This window comes from Microcaecilia unicolor, chromosome 4, assembly GCF_901765095.1.
Source record: "Microcaecilia unicolor chromosome 4, aMicUni1.1, whole genome shotgun sequence".
Classification (NCBI taxonomy): Eukaryota; Metazoa; Chordata; class Amphibia; order Gymnophiona; family Siphonopidae; genus Microcaecilia; species Microcaecilia unicolor.
Window position 1 is genome coordinate 334529167 of NC_044034.1, and position 16790 is coordinate 334545956.

Below are 16790 nucleotides of genomic sequence, written 5' to 3' on the forward strand. Positions count from 1 at the left end.
ACCTGGAAGGCTGGGGCTCCCACAGGCAAAAACAACCCCCCCCCCCCCCAAAAAAAAAAAATAAGAAATGCCTCGTTTCAAATTGTTGATGTCTTTATGGCCTTTGTGCCTTATATTGGTAACTTTTAAATACAATTTTAAATATTTTACCTCTGGAAGGTCTTTGTGCCACCCCTACTTTTGCTTCTTTTGGGGTTCCCCCAGGACAAATTTGGGAGACACTAGACTTGTAGCAGATTTAACACAAATGTAATGAAATATTAGTGTATAGCAGAACAGGTTAAACAAAAGAAAAACAAAGGTCTGTTATAGCCTGGAAGTAAGTGCTTAGTGCCACAACGGAGCTTTTGGAATTATCCAGTCTGTGGCGTTTAGAACAGAGACTGTGAGAACAAAACACAAAGAGGCGTAGTGGATGTGAAAGGATTTCATAAGAGCAATGCCATGATGGTCACGACATGTCCCGCCCTACAAAATAAATGACCCAGCGGAAAAGCTCTGTAACAATCCCATCGCCAACCAAGCAGTAATGAAACAAAGGCTATCAGCCCAGCAGCAGCCACCACCAGCACCTCTCACAGTCCTCCCAGGCCTTGACCGTGTGACGTTATTAAAATAAGGATAAGTATGTTACATCACAAATTAAAGTTAGCAGCCAATCACACAACAGCTTTCACTCATCGGCCCACTGCCCGGCCTGACACATCGGAGTACTTTAAACCTCCTTGGTATTACCCAACCTCCTTGGTATTTACCAGCTGGAGCAATTACAACGTAGCACCCGATCTGCGTTTTGATTGGCTGGTCGCCTTCCTCTCCTGTTTGGAAAGGACAGACACCACGTTCAGTGTGCGCTGGCGCAGACAAAACATACGGCCGGCTTGTAAATTTCTCCGCCGTGATTGGTCAGTTTTGCCTCTCCTCCGGTGAGGTGACGCGTTCCCAGCCGCGTGGTCCGGAGCGTGCACACGACTGTGCGCGAACTCGTATGGAGGTGGGTTTTGCGCCTGCGCATTGAAGGCTGTAGGGGGATTCGTCGCCCGCGGGAGGTGAGTGAAGGGTTGGGGTGAGGAGGTTTTGGCAGTGTGCTTTCCCTTTCTTCTACTTTGAGACCGTTAGTGGTATTTTCGCTGGGACCCCTTCATCGTACTGGAGAGAAGGGATTCGAGGGTGTGGGGTTAATGTGGTGAAGTGAGGGTTGGCGGGTGCTGGGGAGGTTGGGATGGCAGTGGGAAGTGACGTGGATGAGGAGTTGACAGGGTGCAGATAATCAGAGGTGGTGTAGTAGGGTGAAGTCTGTGGAATGCTAGTGGTGGACTCGTGGGTATAGGAGGAGAGAGTGGATGTCAGCTAGCAGTGGCAGGGGGATGGGTAATGCGTGCAATGCTGTGTGGTGCAGGGTAGTGTGATGGATGCAGAATATTGGTTCCAGCTACTCTTTGCTGCCCTGCTATCTTAGTGAATTGCCTGGTCTTGCCGTAAGAGTAAACCAGCCCTGAATGGGGAGATTGCAGGGCTGTGGGATGCTAGGTTGATGGGTATGGAAAGGAGGGGAAGGGAGGTGTAGAGGGCAGCGCTGTGGGGTAATAAGGGCAGGGTGTTGTAAGATGTGTAGGGTTGGGAAGATGTTTGGGATATATCTGGAGCTGTTAGTAAGTTTAAAGAACTGGTACATGCTGAATGTTTATGTAGTTGGAAAACATGGTGAAGACAGGGGGTTGTACATGCTGCCTGACTCGGGTGCTATCAAGTACTTTGTGTTGTAGTTATTTAAATCTGAGAGAGCAGTGACAAAATGCAAGTTCTTATATTGTAACTGTATCTCACTTGTTACTACTACTACTACTTATCATTTCTATAGCGCTACTAGACGTACGCAGCGCTGTACACTTGCACAGGAAGAGACAGTCCCTGCTCGACAGAGCTTACAATCTAATTAGGACAGACAAACAGGACAAACAAGAGATAAGGAAATATTAAAGTGAGGATGATAAAATAAGGGTTCTGAACAAGTGAACAAGGGTTAGGATTTAAAAGCACCATCAAAAATGTGGGCTTTTAGCTTAGATTTGAAGATGGTCAGAGATGGAGCTTGACGTACCGGCTCAGGAAGTCTATTCCAGGCATATGGTGCAGCAAGATAAAAGGAATGGAGTCTGGAGTTAGCAGTGGAGGAGAAGGGTGCAGATAAGAGAGATTTACCCAGTGAACGGAGTTCCCGGGGAGGAATGTAGGGAGAGATGAGAGTGGAGAGGTACTGAGGAGCTGCAGAGTGAATGTACTTATACAGTGGTGGAAATAAGTATTTGATCCCTTGCTGATTTTGTAAGTTTGCCCACTGACAAAGACATGAGCAGCCCATAATTGAAGGGTAGGTTATTGGTAACAGTGAGAGATAGCACATCACAAATTAAATCCGGAAAATCACATTGTGGAAAGTATATGAATTTATTTGCATTCTGCAGAGGGAAATAAGTATTTAATCCCTCTGGCAAACAAGACCTAATACTTGGTGGCAAAACCCTTGTTGGCAAGCACAGCGGTCAGACGTCTTCTGTAGTTGATGATGAGGTTTGCACACATGTCAGGAGGAATTTTGGTCCACTTCTCTTTGCAGATCATCTCTAAATCATTAAGAGTTCTGGGCTGTCGCTTGGCAACTCGCAGCTTCAGCTCCCTCCATAAGTTTTCAATGGGATTAAGGTCTGGTGACTGGCTAGGCCACTCCATGACCCTAATGTGCTTCTTCCTGAGCCACTCCTTTGTTGCCTTGGCTGTATGTTTTGGGTCATTGTCGTGCTGGAAGACCCAGCCACGACCCATTTTTAAGGCCCTGGCGGAGGGAAGGAGGTTGTCACTCAGAATTGTACGGTACATGGCCCCATCCATTCTCCCATTGATGCGGTGAAGTAGTCCTGTGCCCTTAGCAGAGAAACACCCCCAAAACATAACATTTCCACCTCCATGCTTGACAGTGGGGACGGTGTTCTTTGGGTCATAGGCAGCATTTCTCTTCCTCCAAACACGGCGAGTTGAGTTCATGCCAAAGAGCTCAATTTTTGTCTCATCTGACCACAGCACCTTCTCCCAATCACTCTCGGCATCATCCAGGTGTTCACTGGCAAACTTCAGACGGGCCGTCACATGTGCCTTCCGGAGCAGGGGGACCTTGCGGGCACTGCAGGATTGCAATCCGTTATGTCGTAATGTGTTACCAATGGTTTTCGTGGTGACAGTGGTCCCAGCTGCCTTGAGATCATTGACAAGTTCCCCCCTTGTAGTTGTAGGCTGATTTCTAACCTTCCTCATGATCAAGGATACCCCACGAGGTGAGATTTTGCGTGGAGCCCCAGATCTTTGTCGATTGACAGTCATTTTGTACTTCTTCCATTTTCTTACTATGGCACCAACAGTTGTCTCCTTCTCGCCCAGCGTCTTACTGATGGTTTTGTAGCCCATTCCAGCCTTGTGCAGGTGTATGATCTTGTCCCTGACATCCTTAGACAGCTCCTTGCTCTTGGCCATTTTGTAGAGGTTAGAGTCTGACTGATTCACTGAGTCTGTGGACAGGTGTCTTTCATACAGGTGACTATTGCCGACAGCTGTCTGTCATGCAGGTAACGAGTTGATTTGGAGCATCTACCTGGTCTGTAGGGGCCAGATCTCTTACTGGTTGGTGGGGGATCAAATACTTATTTCCCTCTGCAGAATGCAAATAAATTCATATACTTTCCACAATGTGATTTTCCGGATTTAATTTGTGATGTGCTATCTCTCACTGTTACCAATAACCTACCCTTCAATTATGGGCTGCTCATGTCTTTGTCAGTGGGCAAACTTACAAAATCAGCAAGGGATCAAATACTTATTTCCACCACTGTAGGTCAATAAGAGGAGTTTGAACTGTATGCGGAAACGGATAGGAAGCCAGTGAAGTAACTTGAGGAGAGGGCTAATATGAGCATAACGACCCTGGCGGAATATTAGTCGTGCAGCAGAATTTTGAACTGATTGAAGAGGAGAGAGATGGCTAAGTGGAAGACCTGTGAGAAGCAAGTTGCAATAATCTAAGCGAGAGGTGATAAGAACGTGGATGAGGGTTCTGGTAGTGTGCTCAGAAAGGAAAGGGTGAATTTTGCTGATATTATAGAGAAAGAAACGACAGGTTTTAGCAGTCTGTTGATTATGTGCAGAGAGGGAGGAGTCGAAGATGACCCCAAGGTTACGAGCTGATGAGACAGGAAGGATGAAAGTGTTATCCACAGAAATAGAGAATGGGGGAGGAGGAGAGGTTGGTTTAGGGGGAAAGATAAGAAGCTCAGTCTTGGTCATGTTTAGTTTCAGATGGCGCTGAGACATCCAGGCAGCAATGTCAGACAGGCAGGCTGATAACTTTGGCCTGGATTTCGGCTGAGATTTCTGGTGTGGAGAGGTAGATCTGGGAGTCATCAGCGTAAAGATGGAGTGATGGAGTTCACTTGTTTTCTCTTTGTCGCATTTCAGTAACAAAGTGCAACAACACTCACAGATTTCTAGGAATCTAACATGGACCGCACTGGAAATGCTTCTGTTATGGTCCTTGGACTGGATAGACACCACAAACTCATTTCAGATAGGCTAGCTATTGATGTACTTTGTGACTTGAACTGAACTTGAATTGATGAGCTGGAGGTGAAAGTTTCTGCAGTCCTGTAACCATTCCCCTGAATTCTTCCCCCTCCCCCTTCATGCCTTGTTCTCACCAGCTTTGGGTTCTGATTTGTTAACGCTTTTGCCATTATGTGTGGTGGTGGTGGGGGGGGGAGCTTAGTAAATCAGACCCATGCCTTGTTCATCATTGCCTTGCATCACTCTCAAACCTAGTTTGCCTTTAATGCATAATTTTGGGGGTGGATTGGTTGTCTAAATTTGTGGGGGGGGGGGGGGGGAGGGAGACGATCTAAAATCAAAAGCCCTACTTAGAGCATACTTAGAGCATATGTATTAAGAACCCTCCACAGGAAAGAGTATGTTTTGTAGATGATAGAATGAACTCTAGAAAAATATGTAATGGTTAGTAAAGTTACATAGTAACATACTAGATGGTGATAGAAAAAGGCCAGCTAACTTATGCAGTTAGTAACATGGAGAGGAAAAACTAGGCTAAGAACCTGTTGCAGCTGACCACTAGTAGGATATTGTGTAAGAAGGTAAAAACTAGATCTGCTCCTTATCCAAGTCTATTTTTTTTTCTTTGATTCCCTACCAACCTGGGTAGACAACCTTTGAGATCTCATGTTCTATTAAATACTCCACCCCTCCCCTCCTCTCTCATACCTTAACCTCCAAGCTTTTCTATAATCTAAACTGCTGCCTAAACTAGGGAGGCTGTTGCCTGAATATTCTGACTCGTAGGTCTCTGAGATCTTGTTAGACAGTGCTAGGTTGTCAAAGATTAATTACTTTTTGGAAACGTTGTGAGGTGATAATACTAGCCTGACTTCCCCATGACCTACATTATTGTTAGGCCTGCCCTTTTTCATTTGTTATTATCATATTTATTCCTTCTTACTGCCTCTGCCCTAGAGAGAATGAAGGGTAAGTTGCCTATACCTTCCCTACACCATTACAACCGTTGTCCCAGAATATGACATCAGACATGGACGATTAGGACCATTTTATCAAAGAGACTTCACTTCCTTAGGGATGCCATAGACCACAGTTAATCCCTGGCCTTCCCTTCACCTCCTTGCTGTAGGGGATCTTCTAGGCTTATCCCAGATTTTCTTGAAATCATTACTGTTTATGTCTGTACCATCTCTTTTGGGAGTCCATTCCATCTGTCCACCACCTTTTCCCTGAAAAATATTTGTAATTTGTAAATATACTGCATGGTGGTCTGTGATTGGATGAGAAATAAGGTGTCTGTTAGAAATGAAATCTCCTTGGGTGGTGTGTGCAAATGTTTTTATTTCCATTCTTTAGAGATCAGTTGTCTTCAGGAACAGAAGGTGATTTCTCTCTTCAACTGTAATGTTTAGCTGAGAGTAGCAGTCTCTAGGGGTCAGATAGCAGAAGCCCTGGAACAAGAGAGGGCAGGGACTTGTCAAGTGTTTTTCCAGATAGCTGTTTTGCCAGTGACACTTGACTGGCAGCACTGAGTCACACTGTTGCAATGTGTCCTTAGCTGTTCTGTAGAAAGAATTAATGGAAACTATTTTATTGTAACTATTTTTAGAGCTCTTTTTTCTTTCCTAGTGATCCTTTTCATTGGTAGTTTATGAGGTGCCGAGTTACTGGAAAAGGGTGGATGAGGTGACCTTTTGGGATTCAGGTCTCAGTAGGTGCAGTAAAGGGGAGAAGGAGAGAAGGGGTTGTCTTACCTAGTTGATCAAACCTGTTCTCAAGATCTGCTCTTCCCTTCTTAAGTCCTAGAGTCTCTTTCACTCTGACATTCTTGTCTGGTTCACCCTTCTATTTTCCTTTCTTTCAGCACTACCAGATGTGAGATTGCTCTGCCAAAGATATCAGGACATGGAGCATGGAGGTGGCTCTCAGTGACTGAGATGATCGTGATATAAGAGGAGGAGACACTGAGAAAAAGGAATAACTGTGACCTGATAGAAAAGAGCAGCAGGGATTAGTCAAGACAAGACCCCAGCCTAATGAAGAGAGTCTCTATTCCAGCACTCTTTCAACTAAAATATTTGTAAGATAGACAACTGGAAGTTCTATGCCTGTCACAAGAATATTGTTTTATGTTTTCCTATCCTCCTCCTATTCCTCATGTACTAAACCGGCTGGAAATTGTGGTCCGAAGGTTTGCAAGCAGGTAGCTCTCAGTGACTGAGCGGCTTGGGAGTGCCTGACTCAGGATAAAGGCTTCTTATGTGGCTGGGCTGCATTGATGTGGAATCATTCTGGACCAGGCTTTCCTGAAATTTGGAAGGTGGGTGGGGAAGAAATGCTTCTGCAGCAGGACTGCCTCAGTGTGATGTCTTCTTTACTCAGAGTAAAGGCTTCTTCAGTAGGGCTATATTGTGCAGTATTTCTCCAACCTGGATTTCCCCAAGTCTCTCTTGTTCTGTTTGAAAGGATTCTTTGGCGGGTTTTCTGAGCATGAGGTTTACAATTAAGGCCTGAACCTGAAATTCTTCTCTTGCCCCAACCCGTCACTTGTCTCTTGTGCAGGAAGACCTCTGCCTGAAACAGCCTTTTGATGCTAACTACATATGCCTGTTCTTTTGTCATCACAGTATTTAATGGGAGTGTAATTTTGGAATTAAATCTATTCATCTGGGATTTGGTGTGTTTTTTTCAGAGGTTGCAGAAGATTAACAAAATGGAACAGATATAAAGCCATCAAGAGCTTTGCCAGTGCCCTCTGGGGTGACCTCTTCCTGTAGCCCCAACGTGCTCTGTTTGTCTCTGCAAGGCTGCCTACAACTCTGGACCCTGCAAGATGCTGCTGCCCTTTGACAATTTGCTCTGTAACCTACTGGGCATCTCTCTCACCCTCTGGTTCACTCTCTTGATGGTCTTCATTATTGTCCCAGCCATTTTTGGTGTGTCCTTTGGGATACGCCGGATTTATATGAAATCTTTGTTGAAAGTTTTTCGGGTAAGTGATATCCCTGCCTTTCTTTTGCTGTGGTAAGTTATTACAGTAACCACCTCGTCTCACCAATAAACTCCTTGCAGTGATAACCCATTCATTTCACTGGATTGGTGTGCAGTGTGTCTAGGGTGATCCCAAATGTTTGGTGTATATAAAGTGACCTGAAAGGGGCCTTTGTGTCTCTGTGGAGTGCATTCAGATATCTTTACAGAACATGGAAGGAAATGCGTGATTTCATTAGATTGTTATAATAGACACACTGCAGAGAAGTGTTCATAAGAAAAGAACTCGCAGGCTGTTAACTTTCTAACCATTTCAGAATGTTACCTGGTGAGGCAAGAAAACAGAAAAATAATTCTGAGCTAAGAATATCCCATGACTAAGTGTGTCCTGGAAATAAGTGAAAGTAGAGAACTTTCCCAGCAGAAATAATGTGAACTCCCATTGTGTAGCAGCATTTTATATTAGGAGTCATTTAGAACCATTGTTCAATTGGGGAGAGATGAGATAAAGTTGGGTATTATTTAAAAGTTATTGTATTTCTATTAAGCTTTCCTTGCTGTCTCCCCAGAGAATTATCTATAGTTTTTCCCTGTCCTGTTCTTGTTGACTATTCACTGGTCCTATTTCCAAGAGGGATTTAAAGTAAGGAAGGACCCTGTCTTTCTGTAAGCCAGTGAGACTTTATTCTGTCGACTTCCAATGTGTAGTCGTAGGAATTGCATAGAGTGCTTAGCAGACTGGTCTAGGGATGGATTTCCTAGCATACAACTGGCCATCAGATTTTTAGTAGAAAATTTAAAATTCTGAACTCATTATTTGTAATTTTCTTGTGCAGAACTCCATGATTACAAGGGCTGGCATCCCTCCCCAGGCACCACCACAACAGAGCACACAACCACCATTCATGTTTTTCCTTAGCCCCCCAGTCCCTGCACTCTCACTGCTCCAGCAAAGCAAGAGGAGGAGCTGCATAGCCGCACATTGGGCTGCTTCTCTGCCATCCCAGGCCTGTTCCTTTGACCCACGCAGATTAAAACTGCCAGGAATGAAGGTGGCAGAGGAGGAAGTAGTCCAACCTGTGGCTGTGCAGCTCCTCTTATTGCCAGGGAGGGAGGCAGCTGGCCAGAAAGCAAAGTACCGAATTCAGAATTCTGTGTAGATGGGGAATTCTGCGCCACTGCGTAATACTGAATTTGTGCAGAATTCCCCCAGGAGTAAAAGCTGTAACTTCCCCAAGACTACCACCAGATCTGGTACTTGTGACCCGTTCCCTGCTCATGAACTTCATGAGCTGTGAGCACTCCATAGGTTGTAAAGGGTCTGTGGTGGTTTTATGTTCTTCCTTGTTTCTATTCTCCCTGTAAGATAGTGTTACAGAGAGGGCTGGCGGGTTGCCTGCTTGCTGGGAGCTCGCTAGTAGTTTGATATTGTGACCTTGAGCGGAGTCTAAGTTGGTCTTTTTCTCAATAAATAGGTGTTTTGGCTCCTAGCTAGGCAGGGAGGTGCTTGGCAGCTGGCAGGGGGAGGAAAATAAGGGAGGGAATTGGGAAAAGTGGTGTGATGTGCCCAGCACCTGTTTGCTGCATGAAGTAGTGAGCCGTTCAACTACTCATCAGCAAGAAGAGCAGACTGATAACATCAGAAGCTCTGACCCCTGTTTCTGGCCCTACCTGAGCAACATGAAAAGATTTTCCTGTCAAGAACAGGAAAAAAATGCATAAAAGAGGGTGGAGAAAGAAAAGAGAACTCCAGTGTGCAGCTTTGTCCTTCCCCTTTCAACCTCATACACTTGTTAGTAGCCCATTCTTGCTTGACAATTCTCTCTTCATTTGATGTATTCTCATAGTGGGCAACACTGAGGCTCGAGAGAGGGGCAAGAGAGAAGAACCATCCACTCTATAAATCCAACACAAATGGTAAGGAGTCTTGATGTACAAATGGTAGTTTTCACTTGTAATATTGCTAAGGAAATCTGTCATTCCTCCACTAAATTACTTAATTCTTATAGATTATAAGTAGTGTTGTATAGTAGGGATCCCCAAACATTTCTAGGAAAAGGTTTCTTAAAACACTTCAAATTACTATGAAGACAGTGTGTGTGAGGTGGGGGGAGGGTGCCTTTCATGATTGGAAGGAAGGGGGAAGATGGATGTGTTTTGCCAGTTTGCTGATCTGAAATATTAGGAAAGAGGGGACAATGTTGTCAGGAGTGTGGTAGATAAATGGGAAGAGTTTCAATATTATTTCTAGACGTCTCACATGTTTGCAGCCTTGCTCCCTGAGATATAAGAGGATCTCGGGGTTGTGATGCATTTGCTTTTCTCAATTTTCACCCCTTCTCCAATTCACTGCACTCTTTCCCCCCCTTCACTCACTCATACCTTTCCCTTAACATCATTCTCATCCTTTTTTTGTTTCTTTCTCTCTCTTTCTCTCTCATGTTGTCTTGATCTGCTGGCAGAATTCTCCATATAATGTGATTGACTGGCTGATTCCTCTTTTGCTGGTGGGGAGGTGGTTCTTGCTATTGTTATATATGAAAATGAAACCACCCCTTCTACCTGTGCATCCCCCCCCCCCCCCAAAAAAAAAAAAAAAATAATAATTCTTTCCATAGGCTGAGTTCTGCATGTAGACTAGTTCTGGGATGCATAGAATTGTTTCTCCCTTCGTGTGAGACGACCGGGATGATGTAAGCTTTGCCTCTTGCAGGAATCATTGCCAAAGACCCAACATCCCTTGAGGAGGAGATCAAGGAGATTCGGAGGAGTGGTAGCAGTAAGAGCTTGGACACGCCTGAGTTTGAGCTGTCAGACATATTCTATTTCTGTCGGAAGGGGATGGAGACCATCATGGATGATGAAGTGACAAAGAGATTTTCTGCTGAAGAGCTGGAGACCTGGAACCTGCTGAGTCGAACCAACTATAACTTCCAGCACATCAGTGTACGCCTGACTGTGCTGTGGGGACTGGGCGTGCTCATTCGCTATGGTTTTCTTTTGCCCCTGCGGTGAGTCTGTAATTGGGGGTAACCTTTGAATTAATTGCCAGAGAATGTGGTAAAAGCAGTTAGCTTAACAGGGCTTAAAAAAAAGATTTGAACATGTTCCTGCAAAGAAGGTCCATAAGCCATTATTAAGATGGGCTTGGGGAAAATCCACTGCTTATTCCTGGGATAAGCAGCATAAAAACCTTTTTAGGATCTTGTCAGGTACTTGTGACCTGGATTGGCCACTGCTGGAAACAGGATAATAGACTTGATGGCTCTTTGGTCTGACCCAGTATGGCAATGCGTATGTTCTGTATTCTATGGAGATGCATTTTGACTGACTATATTGTTGCCTTGGTTTGCTGAAGAATCATTGATTGGGCACTGGGTGAATTCTTCTACATAGACTGTAATTTTGCTGTTCATCATGCATTGCAGAAAGGGGTGTATATGGGTTCAGATGCTGTAACACTGTGTCCGCTCTTTTTCAGAATTGCTCTGGCTATCACAGGAATAAGTCTTTTGGTATTTGGAACTACTTTGGTGGGCTTATTACCCAGTGGACGGTAAGAGTCATGGTAAAACCATGTATGTCCTGTTATCCATTACAGATTGAAAGTATTCACAGGAATTCTTTACTGGTATACAATAGGGATATGCATATTGGCTCCAGTAAAAGAAGATTTTAAAATAATGAGAACATAGTAACATAGAGGGGCATAATTGAACGTCGCCGGCGAAATAGATCGCCGGCGGCGCTACAGCGGGCCGGAACCGTATTATCGAAAAAGATGGCCGGCCATCTCTTTTTTTCGATAATACGGTTTAGCCCGGCCAAATGCTGTGGAGTTCGCCGGGTTTGAGATGGCCGGGTTTGTTTTTCAGCGATAATGGAAAGTTATGTCGGCCATCTCAAACCCCGGCCAAATTCAAGGCATTTGGCCGTGGGAGGACCCAGCATTTTTAGTGCACTGGCCCCCCTGACATGCCAGGACACCAACCAGCCACCCTAGGGATCACTGCGCTGGACTTCAGAAAAGCTCCCACGTGCATAGCTCCCTTACTTTGGGAGCTGAGCCCCCCAAACCCACTACCCACAAATGTACTGCACCCACTAAAATTGTTCCAGGGACCTGCATACAGCCTCTAGGACTTATTGCTGTTGTATAACTTTGGCATACCAGTTCACACCTGAAGACTAATCTCTCTGAACAAGTCCTTTCTTGAAATAAGCACGTTTACTCACAGTTAACTGCAGATCAGAGGTTGTGCCCCACTGGCAAAGAGTCCCCTGGTACTAAGATTAGCAGTAGGTCAGAGCTGGCACAATGGTGTACATTGCCCTCTTTCAGCACCATGCAAGGTAAGAACTACGTTCTCTAACGTGGGTAACACAGGAAAGGGATCTAAAAGTGGCTTACAAAAATGGCCACTACCGCATGGACCAACAGGAAACAAAACAGGGCACGCTCTGACCCAGTTAGCAGGGGGGGAAAAGCACCATGGGAGTAGAGCCCAGTACCCTACACCCACCACAATGCATTGCTAATGTGACTCTGCAGGGCACCTAACAGAAAAGGTGTCACACTCACCCGAGAGCCACATCGCAACCAGGGAAAGGCTGTCTGAGGATACAACACATTCTGCTGTCTTGGAAGTGGGTATGGCATTTGAGGCTGGCATACAGGCTGGCAAAAAAGGTTTTTAGTTTTATTTTTTTAGTTTGGAAGAGGATTGAGTATGGGGAGGTCATCCCCCCATTCCCTCCAGTGGTCATCTGGTCAGTTGGGGCACCTTTTTGAGGCTTGGTCGTGAAAATAAAAGGACCAAGTAAAGCCAGCGAAATACTGCTTAACGCCGCTTTTTTTTTTTTCCATTATCGGCGAAAGCCGGCCATCTGGTAGCCACGCCCATGCCCGCCCATGTCCCACCTTCGCTAATCTACCGACATGCCCCCTTGAACTTTTGCCGCCGAAGCGACGGGAAAGCGGCGATGCAGTAAAAAATGCTGCTTTCGATTATACCGGTTTCACCGCTTTTAAAAAATCGCCGGCCATCTCTTGATTTGTGTTGGAAGATGGCCGGCGATCATTTTCGATTATAAGCTGGATAGTAACATAGTAGATGACGGCAGAAAAAGATCTGCACGGTCCATCCAGTCTGCCCAACAAGATAACTCATATGTGCTAATTTTGTGTATACCCTACTTTGATTTGTACCTGTGTTCTTCATGGAAATGTGTAAATTAGGGCTCCTTTGTTTGAAACCCCTGTAGAGGCTGGTTCCAATTTGAAATGGTAGATCAAAGGAGCAGGAGGAAATTAGCAGATCAATAAAAAAAAAATAGAAAGGTCAGCAAACAGGTTGCAGGTGATGCTGCCTCACTAGACTGGGTTCATACATGAACCTTGATCTACAGTGAACAAATACATGTGTGGGTGGTGTGCCTTATGAGCAGATGTGTGTTTTAGAGATTTGTGATTTCTGTGTTCATGTTGTGAGATAAGCAGTATAAAAACCTTTTTAGGATCTTGACAGGTACTTGTGACCTCGATTGGCCACTGCTGGAAACAGGATGCTGGGCTTGATGGACCTTTGCTCTGTCCCAGTATGGCAATACTTATGTACTTAACTAGCAAAACTATGCACAGGCAACCACAGCAAGAAACCCAAGAGAAAAACAGGCTAACTTTCAGAACGTGTGCATTTGCTGTTGGCTTGCTGGTGGAATGTATACACTTTGTTCAAAAAGCCAAGCTTTCACATGTGTATGGATTGTATTAAATTGAATTTACTTTTTATTTATGGAATTTGTTACACCTCCTATAGTTAGAAAAGCATCTAGGCAGTTTACAGTTAAATATAGACAAATACAGTAAATGGGCGGAGGGGGGGGGGGGGGGGGGAGAGAAAACAAAGGAGGAGATGAAGGTATAATATGGTAAAGTAGCAAAAAGTAATGGGAAAGGAAGGCCAGGAGATTCATCTCCCACTAAACACTCAACTATGTTTCAACGGCTTCTGTAAATGTGGATTAAGATGATTTGGCTCTTAATTCAAGAGGAAGAACATTCCATAATATGGACTCTCAATAACAAAGGGTAGTGTGTTTTGTCACCTCTGGTCTCACTGTTGAGAGTGATGGAACAGTTAGAAACCTTGCTTGGAAAGATCGTAGTTTGGGATGGAGTATGAGGTGCGACCAATACCATAATGGAGCTCCACAGGTAAGGGCCCGATGACGCATGAGAATTTTACACTTTTGATTCTATCTATAATTGGTAGCCAGTGCTGCTCTTTCAACAATAGTGTGACATGGTCTGATTTTCTTGCACTAACAATTAACTTTGCAGTGGGAGACTGGGCACCCAAATGGCAGATGATGTTTAATATGAGCAAGTGCAAAGTGATGCATGTGGGAAAGAGGAACCTGAACTATAGCTATGTAATGCAAGGTTCCACATTAGGAGTCACCCACCAGGAAAGGGATCTCCTTCCAATCTGCTCTTTTACGTGCCAAACAGGATTATTATATCCAACTGACCAACTCTCTTGGCTCTAATCCTAGACTTCTCTTCACCACATTGAACTCTCTCCTCAAGGTGCCCCCTCCCCCAACTCCCCCTTCATTATCTCCTCAGACCCTTGCTGAATTCTTTCACAACAAGGTTCAAAAGATAAACTTTGCTTTCTCTACCTCACCATCTCTCCCTCCACTAGTCCGTTCCCCTCTCTCTCCTTCCCCTCATTCCCTTTCCTCCTTTCCTGAAGTTACTATTGAGGAAACTACACTTCTCCTTTCTTCCTCAAAATGTACCACCTGTTCCTCTGATCCCATTCCCACCCACCTTCATATGCCATCTCTCCTACTCTTATTCCTTTTATCTGTCACATTCTCAACCTCTCACTTTCCACTGCGACTGTCCCTGCTGCCTTTAAACATGCTGTGGTCACACCTCTCCTTAAGAAGCCTTCACTCGACCCTACTTGTCCCTCTAATTACCGACCCATCTCCCTCCTTCCTTTTCTCTCCAAATTACTTGAGCGTGCTGTTCACCGCCGCTGCCTTGATTTTCTCTCCTCACATGCTATTCTTGACCCACTACAATCTGGTTTTCGCCCTCTCCACTCAACCGAAACGGCGCTTACTAAAGTCTCCAATGACCTATTACTGGCTAAATCCAGAGGTCAATATTCCATCCTCATTCTTCTTGATCTTTCCGCTGCTTTTGACACTGTCGATCACAGCATACTTCTCGATACCCTGTCCTCACTTGGATTCCAGGGCTCTGTCCTTTCCTGGTTCTCTTCCTACCTCTCCCTCCGCACCTTTAGTGTTCACTCTGGTGGATCCTCTTCTACTTCTATCCCTCTGCCTGTCGGCGTACCTCAGGGTTCTGTTCTTGGTCCCCTCCTCTTTTCTATCTACACTTCTTCCCTTGGTTCATTAATCTCATCCCATGGCTTTTCCTACCATCTTTATGCTGATGACTCCCAAATCTACCTTTCTACTCCTGATATCTCACCTTGCATCCAAACCAAAGTTTCAGCGTGCTTGTCTGACATTGCTGTCTGGATGTCTCAACGCCACCTGAAATTAAATATGACCAAAACCGAGCTTCTCATTTTCCCCCCCAAACCCACCTCCCCGCTCCCCCCGTTTTCTATTTCTGTTGATGGCTCTCTCATTCTCCCTGTCTCCTCAGCTCGAAACCTTGGGGTCATCTTTGACTCCTCTCTCTTTCTCTGCTCATATCCAGCAGATTGCCAAGACCTGTCGTTTCTTTCTTTACAACATCCGTAAAATCCGCCCTTTCTTTCCGAGCACTCTACCAAAACCCTCATCCACACCCTTGTCACCTCTCGTTTAGACTACTGCAATCTGCTTTTTGCTGGCCTCCCACTTAGTCACCTCTCCCCTCTCCAGTTGGTTCAAAACTCTGCTGCCCGTCTCATCTTCCGCCAGGGTCGCTTTACTCATACTACCCCTCTCCTCAAGACCCTTCACTGGCTCCCTATCCGTTTTCGCATCCTGTTCAAACTTCTTCTACTAACCTATAAATGTACTCACTCTGCTGCTCTCCAGTATCTCTCCACACTCGTCCTTCCCTACACCCCTTCCCGTGCACTCCGCTCCATGGATAAATCCTTCTTATCTGTTCCCTTCTCCACTACTGCCAATTCCAGACTTCGCGCCTTCTGTCTCGCTGCACCGTACGCCTGGAATAAACTTCCTGAGCCCCTATGTCTTGCCCCATCCTTGGCCACCTTTAAATCTAGACTGAAAGCCCACCTCTTTAACATTGCTTTTGACTCGTAACCACTTGTAACCACTCGCCTCCACCTACCCTCCTCTCTTCCTTCCCGTTCACATTAATTGATTTGATTTACTTACTTTATTTATTTTTTGTCTATTAGATTGTAAGCTCTTTGAGCAGGGACTGTCTTTCTTCTATGTTTGTGCAGCGCTGCGTATGCCTTGTAGCGCTATAGAAATGCTAAATAGTAGTAGTAGTAGTAGGTGTCATCATTGATGATATATTGAAACCCTGTGCTCAATATGCGGCGGCGGCTAAGGAAGCAAATAGAATGCTAGTTATTATTAGGAAAGGAATGGAAAACAAAAATGAGGATGTTATAATGCCTTTGTATCACTCCATGGTGTGATTGCTTCTCAAATGTTGTGTGCAGATCTAGTCACCGCATCTCAAAACAGATATAGTGGAATTAGAAAAGGTACAATGTATAGTAGGGATCCCCAAACATTTCTAGGAAAAGGTTTCTTAATGATTTATCTGAAATCACCAATGAAATTAAGCTTGGATTACATACCATGGTCGCTTGGGCAAATTTATTTAAATTAAAACTTATTACTGAGAAAACTCATTGCCTTATCCTCTCTTCCCCCTATAATAAGTTCAAACCCTCAACCTGAATAACATAGTAACATAGTAGATGACGGCAGAAAAAGACCTGCACGGTCCATCCAGTCTGCCCAACAAGATAACTCATATTTGCTGCTTTTTGTGTATACCCTACTTTGATTTGTACCTGTGCTCTTCAGGGCACAGACCGTATAAGTCTGCCCAGCACTATCCCCGCCTCCCAACCACCTGCCCCTCCTCCCAACCACCGGCTCTGGCACAGACCGTACAAGTCTGTCCAGCACTATCCCCGCCTCCCAACCACCAGTCCCGCTGC

The 16790-nt window shown here is 45.0% G+C and overlaps 1 protein-coding gene across 4 annotated transcripts in view; it reads left to right on the forward strand.

Moving 5' to 3' along the window:
• Positions 1-924: 924 nt before the first annotated feature.
• The window catches only part of GPAT4 (glycerol-3-phosphate acyltransferase 4), a 78166-nt gene continuing 62300 nt past the window's right edge, over positions 925-16790 (forward strand). The window contains exons 1-7 of one of the 4 annotated variants that reach the window (XM_030202053.1): positions 946-1049; positions 6473-6688; positions 6800-6928; positions 7301-7600; positions 9447-9516; positions 10313-10610; positions 11081-11155. In XM_030202053.1, the coding sequence (XP_030057913.1) occupies positions 7442-7600; positions 9447-9516; positions 10313-10610; positions 11081-11155 (602 nt within the window). In that variant the 5' untranslated portion in view covers positions 946-1049; positions 6473-6688; positions 6800-6928; positions 7301-7441. Of the gene's footprint in view, positions 1050-1350; positions 1372-6472; positions 6929-7300; positions 7601-9446; positions 9517-10312; positions 10611-11080; positions 11156-16790 lie in introns of those variants that run through there. The other 3 variants (XM_030202051.1, XM_030202054.1, XM_030202052.1) reach the window with 3 other exon arrangements.